Consider the following 18,382-nt stretch of genomic DNA (forward strand, 5'->3'; position numbering starts at 1 on the left):
TTTGTTATTGAAATCAATTTGAAAAATGTGATTATATTGAGCTAATGTGGGAACTTGTGGCTCCTCAGCCATACCTGGCTCAGCCTAGATCTCAGCTGCTGGTGGAAATGACTGATATTTGCAATATATGATGATAATTTGGGCTCCTCTCACCTGGTCCAATGTAATTGATTGCAATAAAACTTTAAACACATACCTAGATAGGAATGTAAAAGTTTAAGTATATTTGTTCTTTTCATCAACAATTTAGAGCAATTTGTCCACCGATTCACAAAGTATGCCCTAGGCCGACCACTCTAGGGTCTCATCAGGTGGGATTGTCTCCAACACCCCCGCAAACTTTAGAAAAATGCATGGTACACAACACGAATGAATGAATTCGCAAAATACTTCGATCTGAAATTCAGTATTCGGCATAAATATAATACGCATAAAATAACTAAGTGTTTGATCTGTTTGTTTTTGTTTTTAAACAATCATTAATATACATTAAAAACAAAAGATTGACGAACGCGAATTAGTTCTTACCACGCGGCTCTAGCTCGTGCAAGTAGAATCACGTGACCACGTTTAACTTCACGGACTTCTGGGATACGGTTGCTCATGGCAACCATTGTAAATATTTACGTCTCTCCTCCAGCTAGTCGGGGCTCCGCTGCAGATCAGCGACAAAGCATCTCAAAATGTCCATCATCCCTAACCCTAGAGAACAAGTATTTTGAGAGAATGACCTCCATTAGACCTATTATCCATCAACGGTAAGCTACATTTAGCACATTTAATTACATTTTTTAACAACATTGCCTTTTTTGCTTAAAACGCACATGCTAACCTGCAGCTAAGCTATCCGGGCACGCTCAAAGCGACCCCCAAATAGTGCATCGGATGATTTTCATTTAAAATTGTTATGTTTTTACCACATTTCACTTTATTAGTTATCAGGTAAAATGTTCAACGTTGCATCAAGGCTATGTTTTGAAGCACGCTGGGCAAGATCTTGTATGCCAGCATCACATGTCATTTTTTGGAGTATTTTGCCTCATAAATTGCGTAGATTGCTTATTTATGGTGTTAAGTATGTGTAAAGGTTGACATATTCTATTGTATGTGTGTTTACAGAGAGAAACACAGGTTACAGTTGGAAAATGCACTTTTTAATCAAGCCAAACCCAACAAACAAGCAATGTAAGGATGAGTATTTTGACTATTTTCCTTATTCATTTGAAGGAATGTTCCTAATCATGTATTGAATTAGTATGGAATATATATAAATGGAATTAATCAGCAATTACAGTGTATTAAATGAATAGTAAACTATTAGTGATATGATTCTATGAAGATGTAATAAAGCTTGGTTGAAAATAGCATTTGATTTAGAAAATCTTGAGCGTAACCTTTTTTTTAAATTTTAACCTTGCTCTTATTATTATTTTTACAAGAACCCTGCATAATAATTTCTTTGGAATAATAGCTCTTGTGTGTGCTTTCAGCCCTCAGATAAAAGGTTCCAAACTGCATGCTTATCTCAAGCAAATCTGTGTCAGGGAGACACAAGCGAAAATGAGAAACCTTGAGCTTTTGAGAGATGTGGAGTGTCTTCAAATTAGCATGCAACAATTCAGGCCAAACCTTTTTGCATTGCAACAACAAAAGGTAATCTCACACACACACACACACACACACACACACACACACACACACACACACACACATATTTTCATCAATTTTTTTAATATTCAGCATTGAAAAAACATTGATTCTCATCAATATTTGTCCAAACAAGCAATCCTTGATTAGTCTTAGCACTTGATATTTTTTAAGATGTCATATTCTTTACCATCACTATCATCATAAAAGCAATTTAACACACTATAACATCCACATAGTTTTAACAGGGCAACAACACACAATGTGATAGTAAACACTCAAAATGTGCAATTTATCACAACAACCAAATGAACAAATGAGGGGGGAAACAATGAGCCAGTCAGATTATCGCTTAAAACTCAACAACAGCGCTTGACAATTTAATATCAAATTAACAAAATTGGCTAATTATGACTCACATAGTTAATTGGCCAATATACAGACTGAAGTGCTCCAGAGGTTTAGTCCTTGTCTACCCCCCCCCCCCTTAGCAGTTAGTTTATTTCCTCTTGATGTTTTATGAGCATCACATTTTATTATTTTCTTTATTTATTTGGCATACTATTAAATCTCCCTGTTTTACATGAACTCTATCAGTGTCTAATATGTCTATTTCAGGCTGAATTTTCTCCTAAAATTGACAAATTTCTGGAACAAACCAAGACAAAGCAGAAATCAAAGGTAAAATTCATATAACATCTTTATTTATGAATAAGAAGAACTTAACATCATGTACTTTAAGCTTTTGTCATTGAGCTTTTCTTTATCCATGCTTACAAAGTTCCTCTGTTTTCCCTGCTTATTCATTTATAACATAAATAGTTAAAAAAACGGAGCAAATCTGCTACATTTGAACTACACGGCACATATTTAATCCTCGCTAGCATCTGCACAAGCCGGTGTCGTAGCTTTCTGCTTTCACTTAAAGCAGTTAAAGCTCTTTTTTAGATGAAATGTCTAAGACATCTTGTAATAACATGGAGCATGCTGTCTAGAGCAGTCACTTGTAACCGCAAAAACGCCCCCCAAACCCCCTAAAACCCCCCTATTCCTCATTCTGTCGATATTATAATGAGCAAAATGGTACCGTTCTTCCATTATGCATACAAGCCATTGGCTGGCAGTGTGCATGTCCCTCAGGCTGTAGCATTCATTAAGGGAAGCTTACCGGGCTGAAAGCTGGAGACAGATGATAACGGGATATGATTTTCATATTTAATACTTTCCTTGGAAGAGCACACGCATGCTGCAGATTGATAGAAGAATCAATTGCTACTTTAGGGAGACACTTTCTACTTTGCCCTGCAGCTACCGATGGAATCACTCAGCCAAGAAATTAACTTTTCCTCTTTTTTTTTTTTTTTTTATACTTACTTTGTGGATCTACTGGGTGGGCTGCATGGTTTACAGTGAATGTTATTAAGCAGCTAACTGTTTGGTATTTAAGACGCTTATCAGAAAAGAAACAGAAGCTATGTTTTTTTTTGTTATTGTGTTTAGAAGGGAGGGTTTGTGGACTCCTATATTTCCTCTTAGTGACATTGACATGAATCAAAACTTGTGTAAAGGATTTTTAATACGATTAAAAGTTAAAACATTGATCCCAAGACATTCTTTTTGAATGATTTAGCAAGTAGAATTCTGACCTTGGCCTAAAACACGTTCTACTCATTCAGATTTCAAAGTGGATATTTTAACATACTTGAGATTAAAAAATAAATAAAAAAATACGCACTACTATAGACTTCATTAACTCGAGTGAAGTTATTTTGCAAATGTTTGGACAGTGTTCCCTCGCTACTTTGCGGCTCAGAGCTTTGCAGATTTTTTTGGAAAATACAAAATAATAATAATACAAATATTACATTGAAACAACATATTTTACAGTTTTTTTGTTATAACATGAATTCCACTCTCTCTACCCGTATGGTGTACTGTATACAGGGAGGTAAAAAAACATTAAAAATAAATAAATAAATAAAGAATTTAAAAAAATTAAAAAAATTAAAATCTATAAATATTTTTTTTTGGAATTAAATTGAAATTAAGCATTTTTGAAGGGGAATCCCTACTTCCCCGTCCCGGTCCCAATTAACCGCGATGACCGAGGGAACACTGTATTTTATCAAGGGAAAAATATACATAGGCATGTCATTCTATATTGTTGATTATTAAATATTCCGCTTTGTTATTTGCAGTTGAAATCCATACAAAGCCATTTCGAGGAAAAGTCCTTCTCTCACAAAGCAGATGATTTCACGGACGTATGTTCGGTCATTTCAGTCGGCCGTCAAACCTCCAGAGCTACAGACTACACGACGGGTATCACAAGTGTGCTCTCAGACCAAGCATTGCACGGATCGCCCAATCGTAGCTTGTCCTCGTGCAAACGACTACCAAGTGGCCCTTTGGAGGACTTCACAGTTGGCAGAAAGGATGCCTGCACAGACCGATTGCATTTATTAGATGACATTTTACATCCAAAGCATTCTCCCGATGGTCTTCATCCGACTGACAAATACGGGAAGACGTCAGCGGTGCTCCAGTTTGCTAAAACTGCGACTCAGTCTTCTGAAAACGATGATGTACAAGAACTTAAACCACAGATGACCTTGAAGAGTCCAAAGAAGGATCAGTCTCAAGGTAGCAGCAATGAGTCAATCCAGAATCCCTCAGCTCTACTTGGTAATGTGGCAGAAATTGCTCCTCAGACATCTTTAATGGAAAATCCAAGGAGAGGTTTTAGTTGCTCGACGCCTCAACCGTCTTCTGCAAGAAAATCGGAAGATCTCTCAGGTTTGGAAATGTGTTTTTCTGTTATGTATTGAAGTATTTCATTTGTTTTTGTATTGTGATGATTTGAAATGATGTTTTTATGTGCTTCTATTCTTTGATTCAGGTAGAGAAAGTTTAAAATCTAGTTTTGAAGAGCAGTTGTCGGAGAGCATCGAAAGTCATCTGTCCATTTCTATTACGCAATCTGATTCGGGAGATGATGAACTGGACGATGAGGAAATTGCTGGGAATAATGGATCTGAAGAAAAATGGCATGGTGGCATTTCAAGCTTGAAGAAAACAACTCAAATGTATGTAATATTTGGTTTTGCAATCTTTTAAAACATCTTAAAAAACAATAGTATTAGATCGCAAGTCAAAAAGTTAGTTTTGGGACAATTGTATCCACAGACAGGGTTTTAAAAGTTCATATAATATGAAAAACACACCATAAAAGCACTCCCACATTGCAATTATTCACCAATTTTGACAGGTCTTGGATCCTATTAACCGCCATAAACAAGGTCTTATTATATATTCATTCCCAATTCTGTACAATGTTATTTACAAGGAATATTCCAAAAACAAGAGCCCTGAATATTGCAGCGGGCTGTTGATGACAGGAGCATACCAATTCATCTTAGCCAGTCAAGAGCATTGTGGGATTCATGGTGGATAGTCCGCCATGCATCGTGTAGCACGGCACCAGCGGTGGCAGTGACGCATCTTACAAAAGAGACCTCGGGACCTGCCGCCAACCATATTGGCGTAATCCATGATAATGCCGTAACAGAGCAATTTTCTGCTTGAGAGACCTCAGGAACTCCCCAGTGGAGGAGGAAATTTGTGGCACCACAGAGTGTTGTGGAGGGTTGGGATGTGGCTAACACTTGCAGTTGCAGAGCCTTATTGTGATTATGGCCTCGAGTCCAATGATATTTTTTAAAACCACATACCTGTAGTCCGACATAAATACAGTTGCATTGTGCAACCTGCTCACTATCCATTTTTATCATCAGTTATTCGGTCAATGGTCGCCAAGGGCCCTAAAGTCTATTCCAAACCTGACTATATACCGAACTGGTCACTAGTCAGTCACAGCACAATGAAACGTTATTGGATTGGATTGGATAACTTAATTCATCCCGTTTTCGAGAAATTTCGTACATTTATACATATACATACACATATATATAAGCACATATATACATACACATATATAAGCACATATATACATACACATACATATATAAGCACATATATACATATACATACTTACACATACATATATATACATATATATAAGCACATATATACATACACATACATACATATACATACAGATACATATATATATACATGTATACAAGCATATATATACATACACATATATAAGCATATATATATACATACACATGCATATATACATATATATTAGCACATATATACATACACACATATATAAGCATATATATATATACATACACATGCATATACACATATATATTAGCACATATATACATACACATAGATGTCTGTGTCTTAACACACAGCCATTTTTTTGTTAAAGATATTTATATGTATAAAATGTATATTTATACAGTGCAACTTCTACCTTTAAACATTTAGTATTAAACCAAAGAATATCCCCTTTATATTCCCCCTTGCTGGGAGGAGCTATATTTTGCTTCTTCCATTCTATAGAACAGTTCATTTTCATTGCTACATTTTTAACAAAATGCACACCATTATTTTTCTTTCAGCAAGCATAAAGTATTTATTGGTGCAAAACTGTTTCTGTGTGGTCTGCTGTACTGTTTCTAGCGTGACCTCAATAGGCGCCACAGTTCGCCTGTGCATGGGGCGACAACGGTGGGGGCCGCAGCTTTCATTGTTAACTCTGAGGGCTTGTGTGTATGAGGAAAAAAAAAAAAAACGCAGGCTTTGATGTAAAGCTCCCAGAGCATCCAGTCTCCATCCTCTGCTGCTTTTCTTCCTTGTTCTGTGAGGTTAGAGTTTGTATCGCTCCCTCCATTCAATTGGCATCAGGGAAAAAGCCCGGGCAATTCATTAGATTATCCCATTATATTTTTTCTCTTGCATGGTCAGGGTGAGTGAGGGTGTCTGCTTGAAATATCCTCCAGGTTTCTTCATGAAGATAATGGCCAATTTTTTCGCTAACTTTCCGGGCCTGAACTTCATGACGGTTTTGCTCGACTGCTAACAACGGGCAAGACAATTTGATATCGAGTCTGTTGCTGTTTATTTGACTTGAAAATGGAGATTTTTATGTATGTATATGTATATATATGTATGTGTAAATATATGTATGTGTATATACATACATACTGCATATACATATATACTGCATATACCTTCATACTGCATATACCTTCATACTGCATATACATACATACTACATATACATATATACTGCATATACATATATACTGCATATACATATATATACTGCATATACATATATATACTACATATACATATATACTACATATACATATATACTACATATACATATATACTACATATACATATATACTACATATAAATATATACTACATATAGATATATACTACATATACATATATACTGCATATACATATATACTGCATGTACATATATACTGCATCTACATATATACTGCATCTACATATATACTGCATCTACATATTTATACTGCATCTACATATTTATACTGCATCTACATATTTATACTGCATCTACATATTTATACTGCATCTACATATTTATACTGCATATACATATTTATACTGCATATACATATTTATACTGCATATACATATATACTGCATATACATATATACTGCATATACATATATACTGCATATACATATATACTGCATATACATACATAGACCTATAGATACATGTGCACACATTCATACATATATATTCATTTTTCAAAACACCTATGGAAAGAGTACTGTGACTTAGTGGTTAAATTACTATATACAGTAGGTATATATTTTTTTTAAATCTGACCTTGTGATAGGAATTCGGGTCAGATTAAATTTTTCCACTTATCGGAATTATGTAAAAACCAAATGTATTTCTCTATTTTTAACTAAGCTACTCCTGGAACTCAAACTCGGGTGTAAAAATATGTGATGGGGACAACTATTCTTAAACCATGGCTTCTTCCTCCCTGACACCAATAGCAGTTAGGCCTCCCTCACTTCAAAATGTGCACTGTACACCTATAAAGCGATATTGCAGCACATAACCTGACCCCCTTCCTACGACTGCAATAAACAGCAGTATGAAAGCAAGTTGAAGACCTTGACACCAAAGCTGTTAGCAATACAATAAGAGTGAGGGTTTAGCAAGAAAAATACAACTCATTCACTTTCTAACTCTTCGAAGAACACAACACCTACAAAGTGAAGTAGAGAAAGATGACTATTTCAAGGCTCAGGGTGATAACCTAAATGCAATTTATAAACCTTAGCAGATTTCACAGAAAAAAATGTTATGTATTTAAAATGGCAGATTCGAGCCAATCTTACCAAGAAGCAACCTGCAAAAAATAGGACTAAATTAAAAAATGGCATGCCTTTTTTCCCCCAGACTCTCCCTCAATGGGTTCTTCAAACTTCTAGATTCGATTGAGGATCGACTCCATGGTGAACAAACAAGAGTGTACGGGAACATTTCAGTTGATGAAAAAGACCTCACTCGAATTATCAGGTAATTTTGTTTCATTTAAGTCAAATGCTATCCAAAAAAATAGATTGTGCCATAGAAAAAATGAAGGAATTTGTACTTATTGTCAATATCAATGCAATATTTAAGTAAATTGGACTCTCGGACTCAGGAACGATGTCATAGATACAGAAAAAAATAGAATTCCTCCAAATTAGGTTGTAAAAAAAAATACTAAGTTAATTCTTTTTGAGTTGCTTAGCAACATGCGTCAAATACGGGCATTCTCACGCTACACTGCCATCGCTATTAACCAATCTCATCCACAAAAACTCATTCACTTCCATTAACGACTATGACAGTAACATTTCCAGTCAATGGAAATAAAATATGCACATTTACTATGAAATATGGCCTTAAATCTTGATTATCGCGGCTCTATCTGGCCTAGATTAACCGCAATATTCGAGGAATTACTGTATATCGCATGCTGATGCGTTTTAGGCCATTACTTTTCCTCATTTTTATCCTAATACTCTCAATTCCAGTCATCAAGTGGCTGTCTTGTGTCACAGCCTTCAGTTCTGGCTCTATACATCTGAAAACCTTCATATATGCTTATGGCACGTGTGTTGTTGTTATGAGGTGTTAACAGCTGTCAATTTTACTCCATGTACGCCTGACCTGGCAATGGCTGACTGCTCAACGTATGTCGGACAGCCTTTGTGAAAGTGAAGCAGGCTTGAATGAGGAGGACCTTGAAGCATGCGGTGCAGTGGTGCTTCATGAGCTCCAGAGGCTGTCAATCGGCACAGAGAAGGGTTGCCTGTTATCGGCTGAGCTCGTGAGTGCATACCAGTCCAACACTGAGCATATGGCAGCCAGGTAAGGCTCATGAAAACACCAGCGCAATTGTATTCCATCTTTTACCGGATTTATAGTTGCTTTGTAAAAACTTAATTCACTTAAAGGGTGAACAGTTAAGCGGCAACAAATTGTCTGCTAATTTTCTCTATTCTACCATACCTATCAAAATGAATCGGAAGATAAATTACACCATTAGGCTCCCACCCTTAATATATATACTGTATATTTTTACTGGAGCTAAGAGAGAGAGAGTTTACTATCTAAGAGAGAGTTTAATATCCAAGTACTGTTTAATATCTAAGTACTGTTTAATATCTATGTACTGTTTAATATCTAAGTATTGTTTAATATCCAAGTATTGTTTAATATCTATGTACTGTTTAATATCTAAGTACTGTTTAATATCTAAGTACAGTATAATATCTAAGTACTATTTAATATCTAAGTACATTTGACTGGCGACCAAAAGGTACCAAAAGACCGGTGGCCAAACGTACGGTTACGAAAATCAGGCTGTCAGTGGTCAATGAGAAAAAAATACAAGCAGAAGTCACTGGCCTAGATAAACTATTTAAAAAAAAAAGTGTGACTTAGAGTCCGAAAAAAACGCTACACACCCACACACACACCCATGACACCACATTTCCAATTTCCTTTTTAAAACACACACTTTGACTTGGTAATGTATGGCGGTTGACCTTTTGTAAGAACTAATGAATGATGTTGAAATGAAATCTAAGAGTATGAAGGCTCCTCTTTATATCTGTCCAACCCCCACACTCACCACAGCCTCCCTCCCGATGCCGCTCGGCTGTGGGATCGCTGGTTCAAGCACGCCCTTCTGCTCAAGGAGAGCCGCGTCCTCAGCGTTGAGCGCTTGGTCGAACTGTTCGCGCCGCTCTTGGTGGAACGCCATGCAACATACCACCACCAGGTAGCGTTGGAGTCACACACATTGGTACACACAAGTGGTTTTGATACACTGTGTGGGGCGGGGGGTGCGAGTCCTTATTTATTTGGGGGATTGGTCCTTTTTGTGTTTGATGCCAAAGCCTGCCTGCCTCCTCGTCCTCCACACATTGACCCAGACGAAAGGGAAACCCTGACCCATGTGCTAATGGCAAATTACACCCTCTGGCCTGTCTTCTTTCATCTTGTGCGGCATATCCATCTGACAGCCTACTTTAAAAAAATAAAAACGCACATACATATATGTACAAGGAGGGAAACAACCATATATAATATTTGGTCATCTTCCTCCTTGTGACCTGCAATTAATTGCCTGGAAAGCCATTTAAAGGATTTCAAGGTAGACCTGACTATGCCCAGTTTACTGCAATAGAGGCTCTTGGATTCAATTGTGTGTGTAGTCTCTCAAAACTGCTTACTTTCCTCAAATGAGGGCAACCACCACTTCCCATTCACTTCTTGGAACACGACGCTACCACTCTGGAAAATGGAAAGCCTGCAACTTGTGTGTACACACACTCACAGAATCTCTTTGAATATTCTAACCAGTAAAATCCTTGATATTTAGGCCCATGACAAAATCTACAAAATCAGACAAACAAGTCATCAAGGAGTCAAGTACTGCTTAATATCTAAGTACTTTTTAATATCCATGTACTGTTTAATATCGAAGTACTGTTTAATATCGAAGTACTGTTTAATATCCAAGTACTGTTTAATATCCAAGTACTGTTTAATATCCAAGTACTGTTTAATATCCAAGGACTGTTTAATATCCATGTACTGTTGAAACCAGCTCTCAAAATGATATTCATGAGAGAGATTAATATCTAAATATCTACTGTTTTCAACAATACTTAGATATTAAACTCTTATCAATATAATTTTGAGAGCTAGTTTCAACAGTAAACTATCTAATGTTAACTGATGTCAATTTAGCCAGTTGTTCTCCATTTTAATTCAAATTTACCCTCCCAAAAAAGCGATTTAGACTACAGTGCAAGAATTTCTCCCCACTTCCTTGTGTATTCTTTGGCTAGTGCGACTAATAGTCCAAAAAAAATGCACTACCATTTTCAAATTCAAGAATTTACAATTTTCAATCACACAAAAGGATAGGAATTTCCATTGGAAAATTAGTACCGGCTGCAATCATTCTGATTGGTAGCATTGTACTGCCTCCACATAGATGCTGATTATTATAGAGGGGGTTGTGGTTACTGGATTTGGCCAATATGAGAAGTAGGAAATAAGTCTGTCAGTGGCTGACACCTCCTGAAACAGCGGCTCTTAATTGTGTACCCTCATATCCCCCAGAGCTTATAAAAAAAAACTGAACTGGAGAGGGAGGAAGAGAGTAGTTTGTCTCAATTCTCTAAGCCAAGAGGGAAGATATGCGGAACGTGTTGCACATTAAGACCAGGATGATTGCATTCTTGGGCGTTTGGCTAATCTCATGGATGAGAAGAGAGGGTGTGAAGAAAAAAAGAAAATGTGATTGAGAGCGAGAGTGGAAGGAAAAGTGTGCAAAATAATCTTTCAGTTTAAACGAGTGAGAGAATTTGGCTTTATTTTCTCTTGGTGTTAATTATACGCAATCTGCAGCTGCACCACCTCTGTGTGAGCAGCCGTGGACAAAGTAAATGAAATGTCTAATCGGTCTGAGGAGAATTTAACACTTCCTTCACTGAATGGGAACAATTAATGCTTTGCTTTTAATTTGTGCGGCTCGCAGGCCAAAGTGCTGCTGAGGACACTTCTTTCCCGGTCCAGTGAGGAGTGCCCCTCAGCAGATGAGGAGAGTGACTCTACTTGTTCTTCTGGGTCTCCTTCTCGCCCGGCTCATGGTGGTGATGCCATGAGGAGGCAAAAGGAACAGATTCAAGGTCAGGGAAAGTCATTCAAATTCACTGCACTATTGTATTTGACTGAAAATGGCACCAAAAGTTAAGTATAGTGGTATTTCTACTGATAAAATTAATTTGTGGAAAGAGAGATTTCATAACCTGATGTTTTTTCGTAAGTAGAATTGCACTGTATATGTAAATACCCAAACAACTTGACTGAAAATTATGTTACGTTTGGTAAAATATCGATCCAATAACGAGAAACCTATTTTACTAAAAACGTCATTATAATAGTCGATACATTGAGTCTATCAAACCAATTTCAAAATAAAATTCACGATTATTTAAGTGTACTTTGGTCTTGAATTTCCAGCAACAAAATTTGCATAAGTAGAAATACAACTGCATTTCATTTTACAAAGAAGGCATGCTTAATATTCTTATTCATTTAACTTATATAATATATGTATATATAATATAAGGTATTGTTAACACACACATATATATATATATAATATATAAGGTATTGTTAACACACGTATATATAATATACAAGGTATTGTTAACATATATATAATATAAGGTATTTTTAACATAAATATTACATATATAAGGTATTGTTAACACATATATAATATATAAGGTATTGTTAACATATATATATATATATATATATATATATATATATATATAATATCAAGGTACTGTTAACATATATATAAAATATAAGGTATTGTTAACATATGTAAATAATATATAAGGTATTGTTAACATATGTATATAATATATAAGGTATTGTTAACATATGTATATAATATATAAGGCATTGTTAACAAAGTAATTTAAAAAAACTCAGAAAAACAGTCCAGTAATTTGATTGTTTGGCCATTTTTGCCCAAAAAAGTAGATAAAATGACCGGTTGGGAAATTAAACAATCACAAGCACCGAGCTCAAACGTCAAGGTCCCTCCTTTCTTGTTATTCTCGGAACGTACTCAATTGTAATAACTTGCAATATTTATTTTTTTTAAATACACTAACTTGGCTGGTTAGAAAGTACAAGTGCAATATTAGTACTTTAAAGCAAATTCCTATTGCTTTCATTCAATAGAAATATTGACACATTTACTCTTTAACAAATCTTTAATTGAACTGCAATGTAGATTATAACGAAGCGACAATATTTTTACCCATTCCACACATAGAAAAATGACCCCTACACAGCACTAAAAAGTTTCTCATTTTTTTTATGAAAGAAATCAATTTCAGCCTCTTTTTATGAATCTCTTTGCCGGCCTGGTTTTCATACAGCTCTTTATTCTATTCAGAGCTAAATAAAAAAAAAAGAGCCTGCATTCCCATTTCCATCCCCACTCTATTTTTCCCCCTACCAATACATCTCTGTATGCACTTCCATTTCTTACAGAACTACAAAGTGCTGAAGAGGAGAGCCACGACGAAAGCCCTGTGAAAAGTGTTCCTATTAGAGGTAAAAAAAAAAGGCATCACCAGTATCCCAGCATTCACACTTTTCCTTATACGCTGGTTTGTTTGCTTCCCACTGCAGTGAATAATGGGCCTTTTTTTACGTATTGCCGCTGGTAGCACGATCAAGGTGAAACTAGGGTCAAAGTCCCACCTGAAGAGCAGTACTAGTTCTCTCTAATGATCTCATACAAGCTGGGTTTTACCCCCTAGCCCAAGGTCTTATGGAGAGAGAAAAAAAAATAGAAAAGAAAATCGATCGTTCATTATTCCGGAATAAAGTACTCTGCTTTAGTTATCCAGCTGTTAAAGCGGGAAGGGTAGGAGATCTATCGTAAGGTTCTCATTATTTAGCTCAGTGTTTTGCAACCTGAGCTGAGGTACACTTTTTGCATTGAAAAAAAAAAAAACACTTCACTAGGTGATATTACTTTAAAAAGTATTTTTTTTCATAGCGATCTAACGTCATTAAAGTTTAAATCCGCAGTCTTCCAACAGCTTTAATTTTGACTGATGTCAAAATAATGCAATTTTTCAACCTTATTTTAATTTTTTACTTTTTCTCCCAATATTCCGCAAAAAAGTAATGTTTTCATAGATTTTACGTCAACAAAATTTGATTCAACTGAAACAAAACTTACGTAAAAATAGAAAAATTACAAAAGTGCTTTCCATTTACTTTGCATTAAAAATAAGCAACAAAATGACTTTAACATCATAATGTTACAATTTTCATCTTTTACAGTACAACCTATTGTTTCACATTTAAATTTTAAACTCATAATAGCTCAATTTTAATTTCTTAATATTGAGATTTAAATATAATAAGAAGTATAACTACTACAATGTAATTTCCCATTGCACACACGAGGATAGCGCACGGCATACCGGTTGTGAAATACTGATCTAATAATGTTGCGGTAAGGCAGCTGGATTTGCAAAAAAAAAATACTATCTGTGAAGGCATCCAGTAGAAAAATGGTGTGCCAATCCCTCTGCTGCTCTGAAATGTAAAGTGAGCATACATTCCCCACCGCTAACAGATTTCCCACTGAGTGTTTCATGTGTGAGCAACCAACCCTTTGCTGCAAAAACCGGCAAAAATGACGCCATTTGTTTTGCCTAATCAAAGAATAACACACACAAAAAATGATCAAAAACTGACTCAATGAGGATTTGCAACATGGAAACTTGGGTTTTGTGACTCTTCTAATATTTGTGTTACTGGTACTTTTTAAAAATAGTAATAATATGGGGGTTTATATAGCCGTTGAGGTCAATTTTTTGGTTCAATATTAATTCCACTATAGAGTTTATGCACGGTTTTTAATTTTTCTTCTGATGAAAATGAGACCAATACATATTTCTTTTCTAAGGCATTACATACAATTAGGATAATAAGCAGTTGAATGCCACAATATAGAAAGTATTCATACCCCATTAATTTTTCATTCTTTATCGTTATATTGCAGCCACACTACCTAAAATTGCTCTTACTTTTTCCATATGTAAATATTCATATAACACATCATATTAACAGAAAACTGGTGAATTCTTTTAAGTTTTTTTAATTTATTATTTTACATTTCTGTGTTTGATTGTAAAAGGTTAATTTTGAACACAATGTTTTGGATTTATTGATCTTGGACTTGTTCAGGTTTACACAAACCTTGCATTTGAACAGGTGTCTTTTCTATAGCTGATAAATATTGTACCCAAAAGATAGTAATACATTTTCAAAATATAAATTAATCATCACCTTCCTGGTGGGGGTTGCTGAAAATATATGACTTCTAATTACTCTCTTGGAGATATTGCTATTTTGCCTTCAATCATCAGTTAAGATGGTGTAGTCTCCCACTCATTTTGAGATTTGAAGACTCAGTTACTGAAGCGTGTTGGCTCATCAAACACAGAAATCTCTGAAAGTAGGAAACCTGGCTTTTAAGCAAATATTTGATGAGCTGTGTGTGTACGTACGTGCATTTGTGTGTGTGTGTGTGTGTGTGTGTCTGAACAGAGACAAAAGCATATCAGTTACTTAAGCTATCAGCCATGCAAGAACGACCGCAGAGTTCTGAAGAGGAAGAAGAGGGAGAGGTGAATGAGCCCTCAGGTAAGGAATGCGTTACATAGTCGACTGTGAGACTTCTTTCTTGTTTGAAAATGTGTCGTTTAATTGGATAAGTCCCGTGAAGACATGATTACAATTAGCGGAATAATGTGGTGGTGAATAAAATCATCATGCTTAGGCTACAGGTGAAGAAATTACTTGTTTTCATGCGTCATTTTAGACCAAACTATGGCCCACGGGCCAAATCCGGCCCGCTAGGCCTTTTAATCCAGCACCTCTATCTTTTTTAAAATTACATTTTAATATTTGTTCATACATTCCATTTTACTTTACTTTGTACTTAATACTCTTTACTTTAATGATGAGTATGTTAATACTTTAGTCCTTTTGTTCTGTTTATGTTTCATACGTACTGTTAACGGATGCACTTTTTTATGTGTATCGTTTCTTGTGCTGTCAAATCTGTCAAATTTTTAAAATCAATGTGGCAGAAAAGTTTGCCCACCCTTGTTTTAAACCAATGTACTTGAACAGCCACTATGGGAAAATAATTGCAAATTATTCTTTTTAAATCAAATTGGTGCCTTATGAACTGCAGTCCAAACACATCTTAAATTGCCGATAATATTTAAAGTTCTAAAAATATTTTCTCCCCCTGTAAAAACATTTCAATCTGCTTTTTAATCCCAACCCATGTTTTCTAATTTGTTTTTCTAAAATATATTTATATTTTTTAATCTGGTCTTGTTTGCTCTTTTAAGGAATAAATCACGGCCCAGAAGTGGACAGTGGGCGGGCCAAACGCTCCTCACATCAAGACCCTTACCCCCGGTAAGAACATTGTTGTTATTCAACATGCCACAGGAAATGGACCACCAGACACCAAAGTGGTTGATGTACATTTGCATGGCCGCTCTCATAATTCCCCATTCATTTCCATAAGATCAAGGGGGGAACCCCCCATTAACTTACTCACAAAGACAAAAGACCCCCCTCTCACCCAGTTGACAGGGTCTAAAACCCATTTCTCCAATCCATATCAAAACACCAACCCCAAAAAAACATAATTCCCTCCCATAATATCACCATCTTGGTGCTCCTTTCCAACACATCCCACCAAAAAAGGGCATCTCCTTGCAAAAATGTGTTGACAAAAACAGGCGTCTTTTTCAATTTCCCCCATCAAATGCATTGAAACGTCTCAAATCAGGAGCTCCAAGTGGGCCACACAAGAACGCTTAATGATAAACAGAACATCAGAATAGAACGCCATTTGAATCTCAACACATCTTCATCAAATCTACAATTGCCTATCAGAGTCCTCCGAGCACCTCTCTGCCACCAAACCCATTTGCTCTCCTGTAATAGCTGCGTAAACGTTATGAGGAATAATCTTCTCTGATTTCATGTGATTACTAGCCAGCACGTTGATGCGAGGGGCTTATAGAGCTACGTATCCCCCGGCCTTGGCAAGCCGGTACTTCCGTCTTCCTATTAGCCCAGGGAAGGGCTAATGGGCTGACTCTATTGTGCTCCTCGGCGCCGCTGATGTCTACCACAGCGCCCGGATCACCCTCTTTAATAAACATGAGCCAATTTCAGACCCAGACCCTCTTAGATCTCTCCTATCCCCGTGTTATTAATTTACATGGGAAGCAGAAAATATTAGACAAAACTCACACAATACCAAAGAAAAAATATACCAAACATGTCGATTGTATTCAACGTCCATCACACTGATTTATGCACGCTAGTATGATTGACCCTCTCGTCTCTTTAAAGTTAGAAACGGTGATCAGAAGTGCTACATTCACCCTAAATGCATCCTCTGGTCATTCATTTTCTTTTTTTCACCCCCCAGTCTTCTCCTAGATGTTAGCTCTAAGCGGCACACTTATTTCCGTGGCTTCTTCCACTTAAATGCACCTACAAGTGGTCCAGAAGCCTCATACTCAAGGAGAAGTGTAACACTGCAGGACAGTCTGTCCGCACGCTTTTCTCGCTCTTTTCCATCCTTGAGTATTTTATTTATTTACCCCCACCACCCCCTCTTTTTTTTTTTAACCGACTCCTGTCCTCTTCCTCATTATTCGCTTTATTTATTTGTCAGCGAGCCGATGAGTGACATCAAAAGAAGCACCGAGCCGGACTCGTAATACAAAAAAACAAAAAAATGTCCTCGCCAGTGTTGTCCGAGACAATAATTATGATTTGTCTGAGCTTAGCTACGACTACAGTAAAGGGGATTGTAGTTTAAAGCGAACGCTTTGGTGCAAAAAATGCATTTATAACTCTTTGTGAGGCTTCCTCATTATGTGTGGGGGACTGATTCATTAAGTAATTGGTTTGCAGTTGTTTACATGAGTATTAAGGCCTTCTATTCAGGGCCTTTGGGAGATACATTGTGCAAATGTTGCATGTTATGAATGCAGAATGAGAGGCGGGGGGCCAGTCCTATTGGCCCAACACTGCACTCGGATGAAAAGCGAGAGAAAAAGCATTGGGTGCTGCTTTGCATAGCAATGACCAAAAGCCTTAATAAGCTTTACAGATTAAATACATGCAGTCTATACAAGATGCAAAGAGATACTCTTAACACATTTATACGTGCTCATTTCGCCATGAGAGAATAGTCTTTTTAGGATATCAAATGTGTGTATTGTATGGCAACTAGGAGGGCAGACATTGGGATCCGCGACATTTATTAACGGATTTGTCCGTTGCAAATCTCGGGCTGTCTTTTTCAATGCTGAAGTAAAATCACTTTGTGCTTGAGTGGGGATGAAAGGAATAATGCACGAAGGAGTGAGTCTAAGCAGCTGCGCTCTATGTAAAGACCACTTGTTCCCCTTTTGTATGCAAGTGCATGCCACTGCTTCCTCTAGTGCAAAGAAACATTGTGCTCCTTTCTTATGGACGACGTTTTCTGGAGAGACCACCCCTTCCTTATTTTTATTTGCCCATTTCAAATACCTTTTCTTAAATTCCTCCCGTTTTTTTTTTTTTTCAATCGTCAGCACACACACACACACACACA

The 18,382-nt window shown here is 36.5% G+C and overlaps 1 protein-coding gene across 4 annotated transcripts in view; it reads left to right on the plus strand.

The window, feature by feature from the left end:
• The first annotated feature begins 601 nt into the window (after window positions 1–601).
• Window positions 602–18,382, plus strand: part of kiz (kizuna centrosomal protein) — a 43,407-nt gene continuing 25,626 nt past the window's right edge. For 3 of the 4 annotated variants that reach the window (XR_013328414.1, XM_077731807.1, XM_077731808.1), the window contains exons 1-13: window positions 602–758; window positions 1,120–1,185; window positions 1,491–1,653; window positions 2,266–2,328; window positions 3,846–4,443; window positions 4,547–4,733; window positions 8,029–8,148; window positions 8,824–8,988; window positions 9,760–9,904; window positions 11,675–11,825; window positions 13,213–13,275; window positions 15,292–15,387; window positions 16,107–16,176. Coding sequence is in view for 3 of the 4 variants with exons in the window: in XM_077731807.1 (XP_077587933.1) it covers window positions 604–758; window positions 1,120–1,185; window positions 1,491–1,653; window positions 2,266–2,328; window positions 3,846–4,443; window positions 4,547–4,733; window positions 8,029–8,148; window positions 8,824–8,988; window positions 9,760–9,904; window positions 11,675–11,825; window positions 13,213–13,275; window positions 15,292–15,387; window positions 16,107–16,176 (2,042 nt within the window). In the remaining variant the exon portion in view is untranslated. The remainder of the gene's footprint in view (window positions 759–1,119; window positions 1,186–1,490; window positions 1,654–2,265; window positions 2,329–3,845; window positions 4,444–4,546; window positions 4,734–8,028; window positions 8,149–8,823; window positions 8,989–9,759; window positions 9,905–11,674; window positions 11,826–13,212; window positions 13,276–15,291; window positions 15,388–16,106; window positions 16,177–18,382) is intronic. The other variant, XM_077731809.1, reaches the window with a different exon arrangement.

This window comes from Stigmatopora nigra, chromosome 13 (assembly GCF_051989575.1).
Source record: "Stigmatopora nigra isolate UIUO_SnigA chromosome 13, RoL_Snig_1.1, whole genome shotgun sequence".
Classification (NCBI taxonomy): domain Eukaryota; kingdom Metazoa; phylum Chordata; class Actinopteri; order Syngnathiformes; family Syngnathidae; genus Stigmatopora; species Stigmatopora nigra.